This window comes from Ctenopharyngodon idella, chromosome 24, assembly GCF_019924925.1.
Source record: "Ctenopharyngodon idella isolate HZGC_01 chromosome 24, HZGC01, whole genome shotgun sequence".
Classification (NCBI taxonomy): Eukaryota; Metazoa; Chordata; class Actinopteri; order Cypriniformes; family Xenocyprididae; genus Ctenopharyngodon; species Ctenopharyngodon idella.
The window spans coordinates 4,216,571-4,235,886 of NC_067243.1; the positions used below are offsets into that span (position 1 = coordinate 4,216,571).

The 19,316-nt window shown below is 34.1% G+C and overlaps 1 protein-coding gene and 1 long non-coding RNA gene across 3 annotated transcripts in view; one reads left to right on the top strand and one right to left on the bottom strand.

Moving 5' to 3' along the window:
- LOC127507355 (A disintegrin and metalloproteinase with thrombospondin motifs 20-like) overlaps positions 1-19,316 on the bottom strand; it is an 84,251-nt gene that overhangs the window by 8,236 nt on the left and 56,699 nt on the right. Inside the window, 5 exon segments of the mRNA XM_051884395.1 lie at positions 110-283; positions 1,360-1,527; positions 16,747-16,923; positions 17,949-18,110; positions 18,768-19,028. Coding sequence (XP_051740355.1) covers positions 110-283; positions 1,360-1,527; positions 16,747-16,923; positions 17,949-18,110; positions 18,768-19,028 — 942 coding nt within the window.
- Positions 3,300-10,130, top strand: LOC127507357 (uncharacterized). Of its 2 annotated transcripts, XR_007928327.1 has the most exons (3): positions 3,300-3,903; positions 5,294-5,325; positions 5,515-10,130. It is a non-coding gene; the product is annotated as an uncharacterized LOC127507357 (long non-coding RNA). The 2 variants fall into 2 exon arrangements; XR_007928328.1 differs by lacking the exon at positions 5,294-5,325.

A 19,316-nucleotide genomic window follows, 5' to 3' on the forward strand; every position in this document is an offset into this window, starting at 1 on the left:
TTGTCAGTTTCTTCAGCACGTACAGCCCATCATCAGCCCATCATCATGAGTGTAAGGTGTGTGTAACCCGTGACAGAGCAGCAAACACGCTTCTCCATGTTTTACTCACGTCCTGCCACCCGTGTGCCGTCCAGCTGTGCGTCTGACATCCGGTGTGGAAGCAGGACCGGAGCGGGACGGGACGCGCACGCATGTCACACATGTCATCCCTTACTCGACCTTTGCCCTTTAACCTGCAGAAGACCTCGCGGGACTGAACGCCAGCGCCGCAGCTCACCGAACACTGCACACACACACACACACACACACACACACACACAATACAAGAGCTAATTATTACAGTAAGTGTGAGTGAGCAGCGGCTGGAGCGGAGCGGGACGTCTGTATTACAGCTCTGGTGGTGAGAGGGTGTCATACGCGCCCCTGTTCAGATATAAAACATCTTTCTGCTGATTTCACGCTCTGGGCAGGCATGTGAGAGGAGATGATTGCTTCCAGACCCGAGGGGAATGATGGGGGATCGTGATGCAGTTTGGGGGATAAACTGGGGCAAGAGACGGAAAGACCTGGATGTCCCACGTGACCCAACACACCACAGCCAATCAGAACACTGGGTGGATTTACTACATTACTTAGAATAGTCACATATTGCTTCTAGTTTTTTACTGGAAAAAGTGTGTTATTTATAAAATATGTGTTTTCAAAAGGGGAAAAAATCCTTTGTTTTTGTCTAAAAATATATTTTATGGGAATATGTGTTCATTTACTAATAATCCCATAAAAATAAATATATAAAATAAAATACAATAACTTATTGGAATTTTTTGTATAAAAGTATTGTGTTCATTTACTGTACTACTACTACTAATAATAAATGATATAAAAATATAAATAAATTAAATAATAATATAAGAAAACATAAAATAAAATAAAATAAAATAAAATACAGAAAAATACAGTAAGGCATGAATTATAATACTTAAGAATAATTTATAATAGTTAATAATTTATGACTTATTGTTGCCATTTTACATATAAAAGTATCTTATGTAGGAGTACTGTGTGTTCATTTACTACAAATAAAATAAAATAAAATAAATTAAAATAAAATAAAATAAAATGTTAAGTAAAATACAAAATAAAACACAATAACTTATGACTTATTATTGGCATGGTTTGAATAAAAGTATCTTAGGAATACTTTGTGTTCATTTAAAAATAAAATAAAATAAAATAAAATAAAATAAAATAAAATAAAATAAAATAAAATAAAATAAAATAAAAAAGAAAAGAAAGAAAAAGAAAAGAAAAAAATAATAAAATATAATTCTCTGAATGACAGGAAGTGAGCTCACTCACCGCTCTCCACTGATTGGCTCTCCAGCCGGGACAGGGTCCCGCCCTACAGGCCTTCTGTGTTCTGGGCGGGTTCAGATGAGCACAGCTCTCGTCCTCGATCTGGGTCTGATTCTGGTCGACACACACAATCTGTCGCTCTTTGATTCCCTTCCCACAGGACACCGAACACTACAGAGACAGAGAGACATGCGGGATGAGAACGTGTCACATCAACACTCCAACAACAGCGCTGGAGCTTTAGCGGCGTGCCACAATTCATATTTCATTAATTCATGTCTTTCCAGAGCTATTTATTATTTTTTTCAAAGGATGCGAACCACAAGCCACCGTGTTCTGCAAGTGGTGGGCTTAAATTCAAACCAGAACGGACAAAGCCGAGAGAAAACCATCAACAATCATCTGGAACCAATAATGCAGAACATTCTCCAGAGAAACACGTCCACATCCGGTCATGAGACAGTACATGATTCAGTCTGTTAAATCTATAAATAAAATAAAATAAAATAAACTAAACATTTTAAATAAGTTAAATAAAAAAAGTTAATACATAAATTACATGTATCTACACACCTAATTATGTCATGAAACTCTAGATGGCACAGGCTGATAGGTCCTTAACTCAATTTGGCAGCGAACACATTGTTATCTACATAGGGTTAAAGGTTAAAGTGAAATAAGCATTCGTGCTGTGAACTGGGTTATCATGTTAGCCGCATTACTCTAATGACATGTTCATTTATTTCCAATAATTCATCACGGTAGCCCAGGCACACATCGTCATAGGCCGCTAGAGCTAAGCCATTCATACTTCACAATTTAAAAAACGCAATCATCAATAATAATATTATAACATAATACATTTTTTTTTATTATTTGAATTATAGCAATGCGAATAATGAGGGGTAAATGTGTTTGCATTTTTTCAACCTGTTAACCTTCACGAGGACGTCGACACACTGAAGCTTCTTTGTTTAAATTAGTCCAAATGTACTGTTAGATGTAATATAATCAACCCTGACAAACTATACATCATTAAAAAGATAAAAGACTCAAGCTGACCTCTGTTTTACTCTCAGAATCTTATTGTAACCATAATTTGTTAATATGCATCAGGAGTTATGAATATGAAAAACTGATTTGATACCTTTTCTTTGAAATATGAGCGTCAGCCACATTCATTGAGAAAAAACTCCTGTAAGATCGTCATTAAAACGCTTGACAAAACAACATCCCTCAGCTCAAAAGCATGCACATTTAGAGAAATATTGATTCTCATATGTTTATGTCAAATTTCTATACAGAAGAGTAATATTTATTTAAATTTTTACCCAAAATGCACCACTGTCATCATTATGAGCACTGGATACTCTGGTGTACTGAGTTTTCAATTCATACTGGCAGCCTGAGGGCGCTCTATGCACGTCTTGTCCACAAATGGCACTTGTGAAGAACAGGCATACCATGTGACATTCCAGGAAATAACAGAAGCTGTGTTCGAAATCACTTACTGTCTAAATAGGTACTACATTACGACCGTTGAAAAAGTGTAGTATGAATGAATTTGGACGTAGTACATCCGCCATGTTGTTACTGTCACATGACCTACCAGCGTCAGTTACGCCCCTTCAATTCATAAATCCTCTCCCGTGGCCTCATGGGATAGTAAAGTGTCCATCGTATGCTCACTTCAGAATCTCACCGCAAGTAGTAAGTCATCCCGGTACTTTTCGCCTTCTGTTTTTCGAATACTATGAATTCAGACATACTACTCTGTTCGCATACTGTTTTTCTCCTGCTATATAGTAGAGAAGTATTCGATTTCGGACACAGTGAGAGACTTCCAGAGCTCGCTATACAAGCCACCATGCCATGTGGGGTATTTTCATAATAATAGATTATATTTATAATGCAATGCTAATCGACATAGCTTTTCTCATTGTGCAGAATACGATAAAAATATATATTTTCTGTCTGATTTTTTTATCCGAAGCCACATCACATCACAGAAGGTTATTTAAAACACTCGACTTGACATATATATAAGCTGGATCTTCTTCAGCTTCCTGTTTGGACTTCAGTAAAAGATCCCAGTATCTGTTACTACATTTGATCTTCATGGAGAATAAAAGAAACAGGTTTGAGCAGCACTAAAGAGCATCCAGACACACACACACACACACACACACACACACACACACATCATAAACAAGGTCATTACAGAGGTATTTTAAACACAGGGCTGCAGTCTGCCAGCAGCACAACACATCAAAGAACACACAGATAAGTGAGCGACCATCAGATACACACACACACACACACACACACACACACACACACACTAATGGAGTCGGACAAACCACTCCTCAAAACTCCTAAAGGAAAAGAGGAGGAGAAACAGGGACGAGGAGAGACGGCTGTGAACGCTCACGTCTGAAGGTAGTTAGTAGTTAGTCAGCTTTACTAGAACACACAACTGAAGGACGACTTCATCTTCATCTGAGGACGGAAGAGAGGAGAAAACAGGAGATGAGAGGAGAAACTGAGGTGGGTCTGATGGGACAGAAAGATGAAGGTGTTTAGTGTTAAAATAAACGCTGCATGATACAGACGCTGAGCTGCTACAGTCACATCTAATGCATGAATGTGTGTTTGACTTTACTGAGCTTCAATTAAGTTTATTTCTGAGACGGATAATACAATGACACATGAGTGAATCTCACGAAACAGGGTAAGAACATGTTCAGGTCATAAAAAGATTAATAATTTAGTTAAACAATTACAAAAATACTGTTAATATCTGTGAGTGAATCTCTCTGAACACTGAATCAGTTCATTTGTTCAGAAAGGCAACAAAAATGAGCTCGTCAGGCGTATCGACCGAAATATGTTAGATTGTTTATTACTCGAACAACAAAAAATGCATGAAGTCTATAACCAGATCCATGTGTGTTTGAGATCAGAAATGCATTTCTGTCTTAAGTGTTTTCTGTCAATGTAACATCAGTTTTGCTCACTGTTTCTCCTTAGAGAAACTCGTCTGTCTCAAGAGTTTCCTCAATTATTGATTATCAACTGTTGCTAAAGGAATTTGTCTCAAAAGTTCATACAATATACAAATTTTCAAGAAAGAAAAAAAAAAAAATATATATATATATATATATATATAGTTTTTATTTTATTTATTTATTATATATCATTTTGTTTATTTTTTTTATTTATTATTTTAAAATGTTCATTAGTTAAATGTTATTAAATTAATATATCATTTTGTTTATTTTTTATTATTTTTATTATTTTTTTATTATATATAATTTTGTTTATACTTTTATTTATTTTATTATTTTAACATTTGTTTATTAGTTAAATTTTATTAATTTGATATATAATTTTATTTTTTATTATTATTATTTGTATTTATTTTTTTCTTTTTTACATATAATTTTATTTATAATTTTATTTATTTTTTTACATTTGTTTATTAGTTAAATTTTTTAAATTAATAGGTATATAAAATTATATATATAAAACAAATTAAATATTTTATATATATTTATATATAATCATATTCATCATTATATATATATATATATATATATATATTTATATATAAATGTATTATTTTCAAGTTTAATTTAATTAATACTTGAATAATTGATCCTCTTTCATATAGACATCAAGTGAGCAGAAATCAGCAGAAATGGCATCATGTCATTATTAAATTGACTCATGTAAGATAACGCAGATACAGACGACACCGAATGAGCAATTGGATGCAATTTCATTACTTGTAGAATAATATAAATGACATATTATATATAGAATAACATATATACAAACAAATGCAGCAGGAACGAAAGCCCTTGACGTGTAAATAAATGCGGTTCATGGAGTCTCAGTGGACAGACGTCTTCATCAAACGTGTGTGTGTTTCCAGGACTGGTTCAGATGTGAAGTGCTGATGTCATGGTAAGTTCACTCAACATCTCATGACACGCGACTCAAAACAACTGAATGAATGCAGAATAAATGAGGCACAACAGTACATTACAGTCAACAAATCATGTTCAACAAAAAAGTGTCAAGAGATTGTAAATGGATAAAAAAGCTGATATTTAAGTACACTTCTCATAGCTGAATACCATTCCCATTACACAGCACAAGAAGATCAAGTGTCTGCATATGAAAACCACATGAGAGGATCAGACTCTTCAAAGATCGCAGTAAATCTGAAGCCGTCACTCACGGACCCTGGCAGAACCTCAAACAGGCCGGAAAACGTCACAGCGCTCATTAAGGGCTGGGACAGACTGAGCCGAATCCATGAGGAACATCAGCAGAATCACTGTCACCTACACTGATCATCATAAACATACGCCGTGTGTCTTTGTGAAGGTCTTTTGCAGGAATGGACGTAGAAGACAGACGCTGAATGGATGACAGCTGGTAAGATCTGCACGTCAATAAATCACCAAACACATAAACAGACGAGGAGGACGAACATACCGCGGTTAAACTCTGTGTAAACTGGAAATGAGCTAACTTAGAGAAACATACCATCCCCTAACATACTGGTAAACATGCCATTTTGAAAAGAATGTCACAAAAGTTATATGAAATAGTATATGATATATTTTAATTTAAATAATATATATATATAGATCAACTGTGTCATTCAGGAGTATGTTGAAGTCAAACACTCATGGCTTTAGTGTGTCATGAACTCATTTCTCCATCAGCAGTTCTCCGTTTACTCTTTCAGACATGAAGCGTTTGTTCAACCATATTTGGCCCTGGAGTGAATCTGTGTATCTTGAGCTCATCACATATTTAAAGTCCAGACTGGAATAGTTTATGGTTCAAGGGTACTAAGAAATGAGCCCTGTGTGAGATCTTCCTTTCTGTCCATCATATATATATATATATATATATATATATGTGTGTATATAGACGTGCAGTTTTATATAGCTTGCCAAGTTTATATTCCCATATTAAAATGATCAACTGATTACTAAACAAAACGCCAACAAACATTTTCATACTATTGAAATATTTCCATCTGCGGTCTTTGATTCATTTCGTATAATTGAATCTGATGGTGTGGTTGAATTATTCCACACAGCTGCGGATGAATCACTGACTCAGATGAGTGTGAACTATTGATCCGGACAGATTCGTTGCCGTTTTCTTTCCCATCTGGGATCCAGACGTGAGCAGGACTGGACTGGTACTAAACCACATTGATACGTGGAGACTGAATTCTTCAGTTCTAGACTGGTTTACAGTTGTTAACTTAAACTTAAACTGCTATATTCCAACATGATTTCAACTGGTGGGTCCAAATGCGAACATGGACCAAATAGTACAATATCAACAACATTCTGGTGTAAAATCTGGATTCATTAAGTGAAACCAGTTGACCTACACCACTGTTATTCAATCATTGTGCTCTACTACATAAACTTTGACTTAATTTGAGCTGCACACCAGTGCTAATCCAGACTAAACCTGAGAAACTCATCACAGATTCACAGTCAGACACAGAAGAGTTTAAAACCATTGGTCTGATCTTTCACCTTCAGGATATCTTGACATTATCAGAGTCTGTCCATCAGAAACTATTGCTGATCCACTAGAGTCGACTTCTCAGACTGAGGATTCACTGTAACGCTTGAGGAGAATCCGACCTAAACGCTTCCAGATTCCTCCCTCATTCCAAACACTCCCAGGTGCAACATGTGGGAAAGAAAAACTCTCGTCTCTTCTCACTCTATTGCTCTTCGAACGCACATTCAGAGTTTGTGACAGTGATTACAAAGCCTTCAGATCGAAACCACCTTCAATCAATCAGGATTTTAACCGACCTCCACACACACACACACACACACACACACACACACACACACACACACACACACACACACACACACAATAATACTGTGGGTAATTATCGAGGGTGATTTATGCTGATCGAAAACTTTTTTGACACTCCAACAGAAACAGGAAACACAAGGGAAATGATGTCAGAGTCATGTGACCTCACGGTGACAGGTCGGAGAATTGTTTCAGGGTCCTATTTCTCCATGTGGATCCCATTACAATCATTTCATTATGTTCGGAGTACTCCATCATGTTAAAAACCACACACACACAGAAATACTGCCTCTCTTAGTCTCAGTTTCTATCAAGTTGTGCTCTAAAATGGTTTGAAAACTATAATTCTGAACAAACAAAATGTGTTTCCGTGGAAAATTATAGTTCACCCTTCTTTAAAGTAAACAAAGGGGTACCTCAAGGATCTGTTTTAGGTCCTCTTATTTTCCGTCATTATCACTGATTTAGGTCTCGGAAGTACCTTTCTATCTATATTTGATTATGGTGATCTTTTATTTATGCATTCAGCTGCATTTCAGGAAATTAGACTCTGTTTATCATGATGATTTAAGCTTTGTTTGTGGCGTACAGTCAGGTACACATCACTGTATTTTATGCAAATCTTTAGCTTGGTCATCTCTACATCACAGGAGAAAATTGCATAAGCTTTTATTTATTGCTAAGGCACTTTTAGGTAAATTAGATACTTATATTTCTAATCTTTTAACCTCTTACACAAATAGTTATTGCACTAGATCTGCAACTCAAACTCGACTGAAAGTCCCAAGGGTATATCTTTTCTTTTCTTGTCATGCTCCTTGGGTTTGGGATAAACTACAAAATGTACTCAGTCTAGTTAAACTTCCCGCCTTGAGCACTGTCAAATGTCTTTTGCAGACTGTCTTAAAGGAGACCTGTAAATGTTTTTCTTGATTTGTCTTTACTTATTGATTGTATATGTGTATTTTTTAGTATTGTTATCTCGTGAAACTTTAAGTGCTGTCGTCTTGACCAGGAAGAAGAGATTGTAATATCTCACTGGGATCTTCCTGGTTAAATAAAGGGATAAATAAAATAAATAAACATTAAATTATGGCCAAATTGCCACAAATTAAAGGCAAACTGCATAAGAACACACATATGTTTCTGTATTAACTTCCCTTAATGAGTTCAAGATTGGACTTTAATTAGTTTTCGGGTGAATAAAATTGACTTCATTTCCCTTTTGCTCAATGTTTTGTGGGTTAAATCTGTTTTTACTGGGAAAATAAAATTGGCAACACTGGATCCTCATCAAGAAGGCAACAGAAACCAGACCTTTAGACGTGTTTATACTGAAAATACACTGAAAAAAAGTTGTTTATCTTTCATATTGTAGATTATTTACTTATAATTGCAATTCAGATTAAATGTTAACGAGTTGGTAAAATTGGTTTCAAAACAAAACTGATCACACTTTATTTTGAGGAACACATATTCACTATTAACTCTAAATTTTGCCTCAATAAACTACCAATTTACTGCTTATTAATAGTTAGTAATATAGTTGTTGTAGTTGTTAAGTTTAGGTATTGTTTAGGATTAAGAATGTAGAATAAGGTCATGCAGAATAAGGCATTAATATGTACTTTAGAAGTACTAATAAACAGCCAAAATGTTATGCAAGCTGATAAGCAACTAGTTAATAGTGAGAATTGGTCCCCAAACTAAAGTGTTACCAAATGAATAAATGTAAAGTTTATCATAATTAATTGTATTTCATGAGGTAAGTTACCATGTTTTTACCATAATAAGAAACTACATCATAACACTGCAATCTAAATAACGTTACTAAAGCTTATAAACACAAACATACGGCTAGTTTTGTGGTGCACTTCAACAATACCAAATCTCACTGTCTTAATCATAAGAGAAACGTGCACTAAAATAAATCTCACATGCAAAGCGTCATCCGAACATCATTTCCTTAGAAAAACGTCCACGACATCATCTAAAATGCCACTAATTCTCAAAGTCACATGACTTCCTGTGCTCCCAGACTCTCCATTAATCTCCAGTAAACATGAGGCCTTCAAACAGGACGTGAGCGAGGTTTGTTTTCACATGTATGCTGGGTAAATATCTGCAGCCTCAAGGCGACAGGTTTCAGAGAATCACTGCATTATTAGAGAGTGCTGACATGATGATTTATGAGGGACGTGCTATGACTTTCCTTTTGCAAATGATCCCAAATGACAGAATAATGGGTCAGAGAGAATATTAGCAATAATCAGAAAGCTGAATCAGGTGTTTAAGGGTGTTTAGAGAACATTCGACGGATCGCTGTGTGTGTAAGATCTGAGTTTCTAAAGCACAAGTGGACCGGAGATTCTGACTGGTCAACGAATGTCCATCTCATTTATTTGTTTATCATTTAACACCAGCAGCAAAGGCTATTTTCAAGGCAAACTAAGAGTTTTAGAAATTAAAATAATCATAATAGCAATAAAACTTCAATAAAAAAAAAAAAAATTATGCAATCGTTTAAGAAATGAGCCCAAAATGCACCATCCTGACTTTTGCACCATCCTAATTGAAATCAATGGATCTGCAGTGTTAAAACTTTTCTGCTGAACACAGAACGTTTTAGATTGGGGTCAGAATCATCTTGTTTTTTTTTTTTTAATTAAGTGTATTTTTCTGACCCCATTGGCAGATATTTGTTCTTGTTTTAATCATAAACTTGCTTCATTTTGATGATTTTTTTTTATTAATCAAGATTTAATATCTTCAGTCATTTTGTTTCTTCAGTAAATGTATCTTGATTTAAGAATGTTTAGATATTTGTACTGGAAAACAAGACAGAAATACAGTGTAATTTGCTGTGCAATGAGCTCAACATTAAAACACATGGATTTTAACTGGTTTTCAGGACTTCATTTCGAGTCAAACTCAACGCAACTCAATTATGGATGTTTATTTGTCATTTCACAACTGGGATACTTTTGCAGCAAGAGTGAAATATGAAGATGCTTTTAAGTGCAATCTTTTCTGATTACGAGGCTGTTCTTGGGTTTTTCAGACCCATAAACACTGTTTTAACTCTCAGATGAAGGACTCTCGCCAGCTCTGATTAATATCAGCCAACGCTGCTGTAAAAGCAAAGCGCACCGCGTCTCTGGCCAAATGCATTACAGCCGAGCCATTAGCCAAATGATTCCCAGATGTACCCGGACTGATTTGGACTTTGGACTGATTTAAACTTTAAAGAAAACATCATGAAAGTTACACGACGCAAGGCAGGATTTCATAAAGTACACCTCTCCAGTGCTCTCTATACGTGAATAAATTCATTCAACATAAGCACTTCAAGAAGAAACAGCAGAAAGTGTCTAAAATACAGTCTGATTTTATTTCTATAAGATGGCTCATTTGCAGCTATATTTCTGCACATAAAGATGTTTATGAATAATTACCTTTAATAGTTTCCATATACTTTCTTATAGCATGATGCTGTGAAAGATCAAACATGCTTGATTTGAAAAGCTTGCATTATATATTACATAAATATTTATCAATGTTATTTTAATATTCAGATTTGTATTAATATTTTTAATTGGTTCTTATTTTTCTATTTTTCCTTTTCATTTTAATTTTAGTCAAAGTTTTAGTAATTTTACATTTTTATTTATTTATTTTATTTTTTTCATTTTTAGTTATTTAAGTTAAAAATGAGAAATGTTGCCCAGGCAACTAGTTGAAATTAAATTAAATTAAACTTTCTGAACGAACATGGAAAATTATAGTTCACCCTTCCTTGAAGTAAACAAAGGGGTACCTCAAGGTTCTGTTTTAGGTCCTCTTTTATTTTAAGTTTTTTTTCATTTAAAGCAAAAATATTTTTTAGGCTTTTAGTTTTAGTTTTAGTTAACTATAATAACCCTGATATATATTATATTTTTATATATTTATATGTTAAAAATTTTGACAGCATTTTGATCATTCCTTTTCAGATCATTTTATGCAGCTCTTATGAGCTTATATTAATTAAGAGACTGACCACAGAATGATTTACTTTACTTATAATAAACTGGAAGGCAACAATTTGATTAAAAATGGTGAATGACTTCATATCCATTGAGAGCAGTTATATATTCATACATATATTAACCAAAAATCTGTTGATAAAAACTCAATGAACATAGAAAAACACCTTCAGATGTGAACAGACTAAGAAACAACACAAGCGTTCACAACCTTTATGTATTTTAATCATTTTTACAGTGTGAAATAGTTCTGGAACAAACTGAGCGGGAACATATTTGTGGGAAAAACAAAAACATACATCATGAGCGACGATGAGGGCGGACAGAAGATTTATAAGCTGAGAGACAGAAACGAGAACAAAATGAACTGAAACAAAGAAAAAGAATGAGAGACGAACGCTGGAGAGAAATCAGTGGATCAGAGGAGAAACGAATCGCTTGGGCTTCACAATAATAATGCAGACAAATATACAGTTATTTCACGGTGCAAAACAAAATAAGACATTTTATCATGTAAATGCTGCAGCACTTAATCTCCTGCTGTAAACAAATAAATAAACCAACAGAAATCCTTCAAACATATTTAGAAATGGCCAACAAGCAGATGAATGACCAAACATATGGCATGAAAGAGGTATTTGTGTTCTGAAACTGAGAAAATATTATTAATAATAAAGAATATTGTGATGTGATTAACGACTACACCCAACCCATCCCTAAACCTAACTTTAGTGATTTATAGTGCATATACACTTTATGAATGCATACGTTCCCTGGGATCGAACCCACAATCACATGATAACATATTGTTATATATTGCAATGCTCAGTTGAGCTACGCAAAACCCGAAATATGACGCAGATAAAAGGGAACAATGCATTAAAATGAAAGTGTCCTGTTATCGATAGGGGCGCAACTTTAGCAAACGCTCCTATGGGACGTATTTCAGGAAAGTGACAAACAACCTATATAGGCATATTGGTTGGAGAACATGGTGTGGTTTCCAAATTTATTATCGTAGTTGATTAAATAAGAGCTAAAATGCTCTCAAGGTTTAGTTTGCAGAAACCAACTGCAACCTTAACAGACGTTTACAACACATTAAGTCAAATGTTGAGTAAAAGAACATTGATACAAAAATAATGGATAACACTTTACATTGAGGTCTCATTTGTTCATATTAGATAATGCATTAAAACACAAGTTGTGTTCCAAATTTGAGGTTGATATCTCAAAAAATGAGCTTTCAGTAAGATTTTGTTTGGGCGCAGTACTGAACGCTTCCACTAGATGAAATCAGTTTTCCCAATTTGTACCAGAAAAAGAGCACCATTAGCTAAGATTACTAAATGCCGGAGAAGTATTGTTCATTGTTAGTTCACGATAACTAATTATAAAAAATGAACCTTATTGTAAAGCGTTACCAAATATAATACGTTAAAACTCTGCGCTACATTAGACAAAACAATGAAGTAGACAGTGATTAGTGATTGAATCCTTATTAGCACCACATCTCAGTGTTGATACCTGATGACGAGCAGGTCGAAATAAACTAGTACACTGAACCGAACAATCGTACAGTGTTACTTCACAGAACGAGGCTGAAATCTTTGGTCGTTTGATTTTATTACATTTCTACGGAGCCCCACACGACATACGTGAAATAAATATGTACATCGTGGCCAAAAACCGTTCCTACGACATACTAATATGTCAGCACATTTTACTAATTTGTTCCCATGTTTTACATAAATTGTGCGCACAATGTAATAATTTATTCCCTTGTAAATCGTGCGCACAACATAATTTGATTGCTCGTTTTCGTGCGCACAACATATAATAATTCGATTGCTCGTTTTAAGTAAATTGTGCGCACAATATAATAATTTGATCGCTCGTTTTAAGTAAATTGTGCGTACGATATAATAATTCAATCGCTCGTTTTAAGTAAATTGTGCGTACGATATAATAATTCAATCGCTTGTTTTAAGTAAATTGTGCGTACGATATAATAATTCAATCGCTCGTTTTAAGTAAATCGTGCGCAGGATATAATAATTTGATCGCTCGTTTTAAGTAAATCGTACGCACAACATAATTTGATTGCTCGTTTTCGTGCGCACAATATAATAATTCGATTGCTCATTTTAAGTAAATCGTGAGCACAATATAATAATTTGAGCGCTCGTTTTAAGTAAATTGTGTGCACGATATAATTATAATTCGATCGCTCGTTTTAAGTAAATCGTTTAAGTAAATCGTGCGCAGGATATAATAATTTGATTGTTCGTTTTAAGTAAATCGTGCGCACGACATAATTTGAATGCTCGTTTTCGTGCGCACAATATAATAATTCGATTGCACGTTTTAAGTAAATTGTGCGCACGATATAATAATTTGATTGCTTGTTTTAAGTCAACCGTGCACACGACATAATTTGCTTGTTTTCGTGCGCACAATATAATAATTTGATTGTTCGTTTTAAGTAAATTGTGCGCACGATTTAATAATTTGATCGCTCGTTTTAAGTAAATCGTGCACACAATATAATATTTCGATCGCTTGTTTTAAGTAAATTGTTTAAGTAAATCGTGTACACAATATAATAATTTGATTGCTCGTTTTAAGTAAATCGTTAGCACAATATAATAATTTGATCGCTCGTTTTAAATAAATCGTGAGCACAATATAATAATTTGATCGCTCGTTTTAAGTAAATTGTGCGTACGATGTAATAATTCGATCGCTCGTTTTAAGTAAATCGTGAGCACAATATAATAATTTGATCGCTCGTTTTAAATAAATCGTGAGCACAATATAATAATTTGATCGCTCGTTTTAAGTAAATTGTGCGTACGATGTAATAATTCGATCGCTCGTTTTAAGTAAATCGTGTGCACGATATAATAATTTGATTGCTTATTTTAAGTAAATCGTTTAAGTAAATCACGCGCAGGATATAATAATGCGATTGTTCGTTTTAAGTAAATTGTGCGCACGATATAATAATTTGATTGCTCGTTTTAAGTCAACCGTGCACACGACATAATTTGATTGCTTGTTTTCGTGCGCACAATATAATAATTTGATTGTTCGTTTTAAGTAAATTGTGCGCACAATTTAATAATTTGATCGCTCGTTTTAAGTAAATCGTGCACACAATATAATATTTCGATCGCTTGTTTTAAGTAAATTGTTTAAGTAAATCGTGTACACAATATAATAATTTGATTGCTCGTTTTAAGTAAATCGTGAGCACAATTTAATAATTTGATCGCTCGTTTTAAGTAAATCGTGCACACAATATAATATTTCGATCGCTTGTTTTAAGTAAATTGTTTAAGTAAATCGTGTACACAATATAATAATTTGATCGCTCGTTTTAAATAAATCGTGAGCACAATATAATAATTTGATCGCTCGTTTTAAGTAAATTGTGCGTACGATGTAATAATTCGATCGCTCGTTTTAAGTAAATCGTGTGCACGATATAATAATTTGATCGCTCGTTTTAAGTAAATCGTTCAAGTAAATCACGCGCAGGATATAATAATGCGATTGTTCGTTTTAAGTAAATTGTGCGCACGATGTAATAATTTGATTGCTCGTTTTAAGTCAACCGTGCACACGACATAATTTGATTGCTTGTTTTCGTGCGCACAATATAATAATTTGATTGTTCGTTTTAAGTAAATTGTGCGCACGATTTAATAATTTGATCGCTCGTTTTAAGTAAATCGTGCACACAATATAATATTTCGATCGCTTGTTTTAAGTAAATTGTTTAAGTAAATCGTGTACACAATATAATAATTTGATCGCTCGTTTTAAGTAAATCGTGAGCACAATATAATAATTTGATCGCTCGTTTTAAATAAATCGTGAGCACAATATAATAATTTGATCGCTCGTTTTAAGTAAATTGTGCGCACGATGTAATAATTCGATCGCTCGTTTTAAGTAAATCGTGTGCACGATATAATAATTTGATCGCTCGTTTTAAGTAAATCGTTCAAGTAAATCACGCGCAGGATATAATAATGCGATTGTTCGTTTTAAGTAAATCGTGCACACGATATAATAATTTGATCGCTCGTTTTAAGTAAATCATGCGCACAATATAATAATTCGATTGTTCGTTTTAAATAAATCGTGCGCACGATATAATAATTTGATCGCTCGTTTTAAGTAAATCATGCGCACAATATAATAATGCGATTGTTCGTTTTAAGTAAATCGTGCACATGATATAATAATTCGATCACTCGCTTTAAGTAAATCATGCGCACGATATAATAATGCGATTGTTCGTTTTAAGTAAATCGTGCACACGATATAATAATTTGATCGCTCGTTTTAAGTAAATCATGCGCACGATATAATAATGCGATTGTTCGTTTTAAGTAAATCGTGCACACGATATAATAATTCGATCGCTCGTTTTAAGTAAATTGTTTTAACGTGTGCATGATTTACTTAAAATGAGGGATCTAATTATTATAAGGTGTGCACAATTTACTTAAAATGCGGGTTATAATTAGTAAATATTAGTAAATATTTTTGTCCGCATGTCTTGTGCAGGGCTCTGTACATTTCTGCTTAGTGTTTTACATTTTTTGCAAGTGCGTTTTGAGACGAAGACTGAACAATGAGGTATTTCTTTCTTTTGTCAAGTTTTCCTTGAGTGTTTCAGTCCTCGTCGTATTATCACAATGTCAAATCATTATCTAAACATTGATATGTTTATATCCACTGCAAAAATATCAAGTTATTTGGTGAAATGAACTGCAGGTCGTGTTGAATTAATATTATAAAAACTAATTTCACATCACAAACTAAAAACAAAACAAAAAATGCTAACACAAGTTATTTTCCTCTGTACAAGTTGACATCAGACCACGAGCACCAGTTTGAAATTATTAAATAATATAGATATATATAATCGAACTTAAAAATACTCATTCTGTACAAAGATACAAATATAATATACAATAAATGGCTGCTGGGTAATTGTCATAATAATAATTAAAATATTAAACTCTTATACACAAATATACACTTGTGTTTTTAGATTACAGAGCCTAAGACTAACTCAAACTCGAGTTCACGTACGAATAAAATCGCACAAATGATTCGTGTTTTTCAGACAACACAGTCAAAAAATTATGTTCTTCCTCAGTATTTTTGTCTTGTTTTCTGGTACAAATATCAATACTGAGGAAGAACATCATTTCCTTTTTTTTCTGCAATGTAATTTATAACATGCTTTAACCTGTAAATCGGTTGTGGATTTTTTAAAATGACTTCCTGTGAAATCTGCCTGTGTGGCCTAAAGATTCATACTGAACTTTGCCCTTTCTGAATGATGCTCAAACAAATCGGCATGAACACAAACCTTCACCAATCATGAAAACACCATCTGGCTTTGGGACACGAGCGTCTAACGGGACGCGGGACAGACAGACAGAGACAGAGAGAGCTGCTATCGTACCGGCTTCCATGGTCGTCTGTGCCAGGAAGCAGAGCCAGGGCAGGGCTGGGCGTTACATTGCTCCATATCGGGCGGTTTGTCCAGCATGTCGCAGTTGTACTCATTTAACCGCTGCCCGCTTGGACGCTGACAAACCACCAACCTCGTCCGCTGACCGCCGCCACACGACCGCGTGCACTAGAGGACAGAGAGAGATGGAGAGTGTCTGACTCATGATGTCGCACAATACTGTACTGATGTTATAAAATAATATATAATTTATTAATAATAAATACAATTTTTTTTTTATTGTTGTTCAAAATAAATATTAAAAAAGTATAATTATCTTAATAGTGTATAATTATTTTAATAATGAATAATATTTAAAAATATTTAAAATACATTATTTTTATTGTTATTATTATTATAAATATCATTCAAAATAAATATTTAAAAATAATTTATTAAATATAAACAAGATCAAATATACAAATATAAAAATTACTAATATTAAAAATAATAAAAATATATTATAATATATATTATAATAAATATAAATATATAATAATAATAAATAAATTAACATTATTTAAAATATATTATTATTAATATATAAAAATAATTTATAATATAATATAATAAAAGTAAATATTATTTAAATATAAATACATATAATACATAAAAATAAAAAATAGAATAACAATTATTATAATTATTAATTACATTAATAATTATAATTATTAATAGCTCTTGTTGCTTTTTTGAAAAATAATATTATTTAAAATATTAATTAAAATATATTATTATTACATAATTATAATATTATCATTAAAAGTAATCATTTAATAAACAATAAAATAATAATTATATGATGAATATTATAATTAAAAACAATTAGTCAAAGTTAATTATAAATATTATAATAATTATTACTAGTCCTTATTGAGACTTTTTTAGAAAAAATATTTTAATAATGAAGAAAATAATATTATTTCAAATATGTTATTATATCATGCAAAATAATCATGTAAAAATAATAATTATTAAATAAACACAACATTTCAATAAAAAATTATAAATATAACATAAAATATTTTTTTTACCCCACTAGCTAGCTGGGCGGCATTTTATTTAAGTTTACATTATGTTAATTTAATGTTAATTACTCCTACATTAATATGATGTTAATTTGAGCTCATCATCATCATCATCATCAGTCTCACCTCTCCCCAGATGCCGTAGTTCCAGTGAGGACAGGGTCCCGAGTCGCAGCTCTTTGATTCGTCAGGTTTGACCCTCTCGTCGCAGTGATTGGTGCTGCGGCCGTCTGCGTCCTGACAGACCACAACCCTGCGCTGGAAGCCTCCTTCACATGTGCTGGAACACTGAACAAACACACCAATCTGAGCACATGCACACTGAACCAAAGAGACGCCTGTATTAAAGACTTTTATGACTTGTTGCATAGTGACAATTTTAATGCCAATTCAACACATTTACCCTCTATTTCTCATTAATGTAACACGAAAAACACACTTCCAGTTATGCATCATTGATTGTGTAATAATTCTGAATCAATCTGTATCTGTAAACGTACTGTTGATTTATTATCGCCTGTTAAACAACTCTAATCAGCTCATTTTCTCACATAAATGCCAGCGTCACATATCTTTCTGCATAAATTCATGTTCCTACAGCAATATACCGTCTTTTTACAGCCTGTATTACACTGCGTTATCTTCATAAGTTCGTAAAACGACACTAATAAGGCCCTTTATGAAAAACCCTCACACACACACTGGGACTCATCCAGTCCCAGCATGCATCTGTGCTTTTGCAGCGGATCAAAGCTAATGAGCACATGTGCTAATGAAGTAAACTGCAGTCAGATGACAGGAACTCTCACGGTGAGCGTGAATTATGAAACGTTTGACTCGCTGACGCAAACAAACAGTGATTCTGTAAGAGGATCGACACACGCATGGCACGCCTGTTCATTTATTTATTTATGTGTGTGTGTGTGTGTGTGTGTCGGCTCTCACCGCTCCCCACGGCCCCGTCCTCCACTGGTTGTCTGCGGACGGGACGTTCCAGCTGTGGTGTCCGGGGTGGTTGCCGGGGTCGTAGGGGAAGTAGGGCTGGTTGTTGGGCCAGTGGTAGGAGGATTGGCAGGGTGCGGGCGCACACTCCTGCTCGGTGCTGGGCCGCTCGTCCGGGTGGCAGAACGACTCGTCCACCTGATGGTGGTAGTTCATACACACGACCCGCCGTGTGGACCGACCCACACCACACGACACCGAACACTGGAGAGCAAAACACAGCAGCAGTTCAGAACATACACAACATCTTCAGGTACAACACCTGTGTTATATAACTGACACTACAGTAATGATGGATGGATGGATGGATGGAATGATGGGTGGGTGGATGGATTGAATGATGGATGGATGGATGGATGGATGGATTGAATGATGGATGAATGGATGAATGAATTGAATGATGGATGGATGGATGGATGGATGGATGGATGGATGGACTGAATGATAGATGGATGGATGAATGAATCGAATGATGGATGGATGGATGGATGA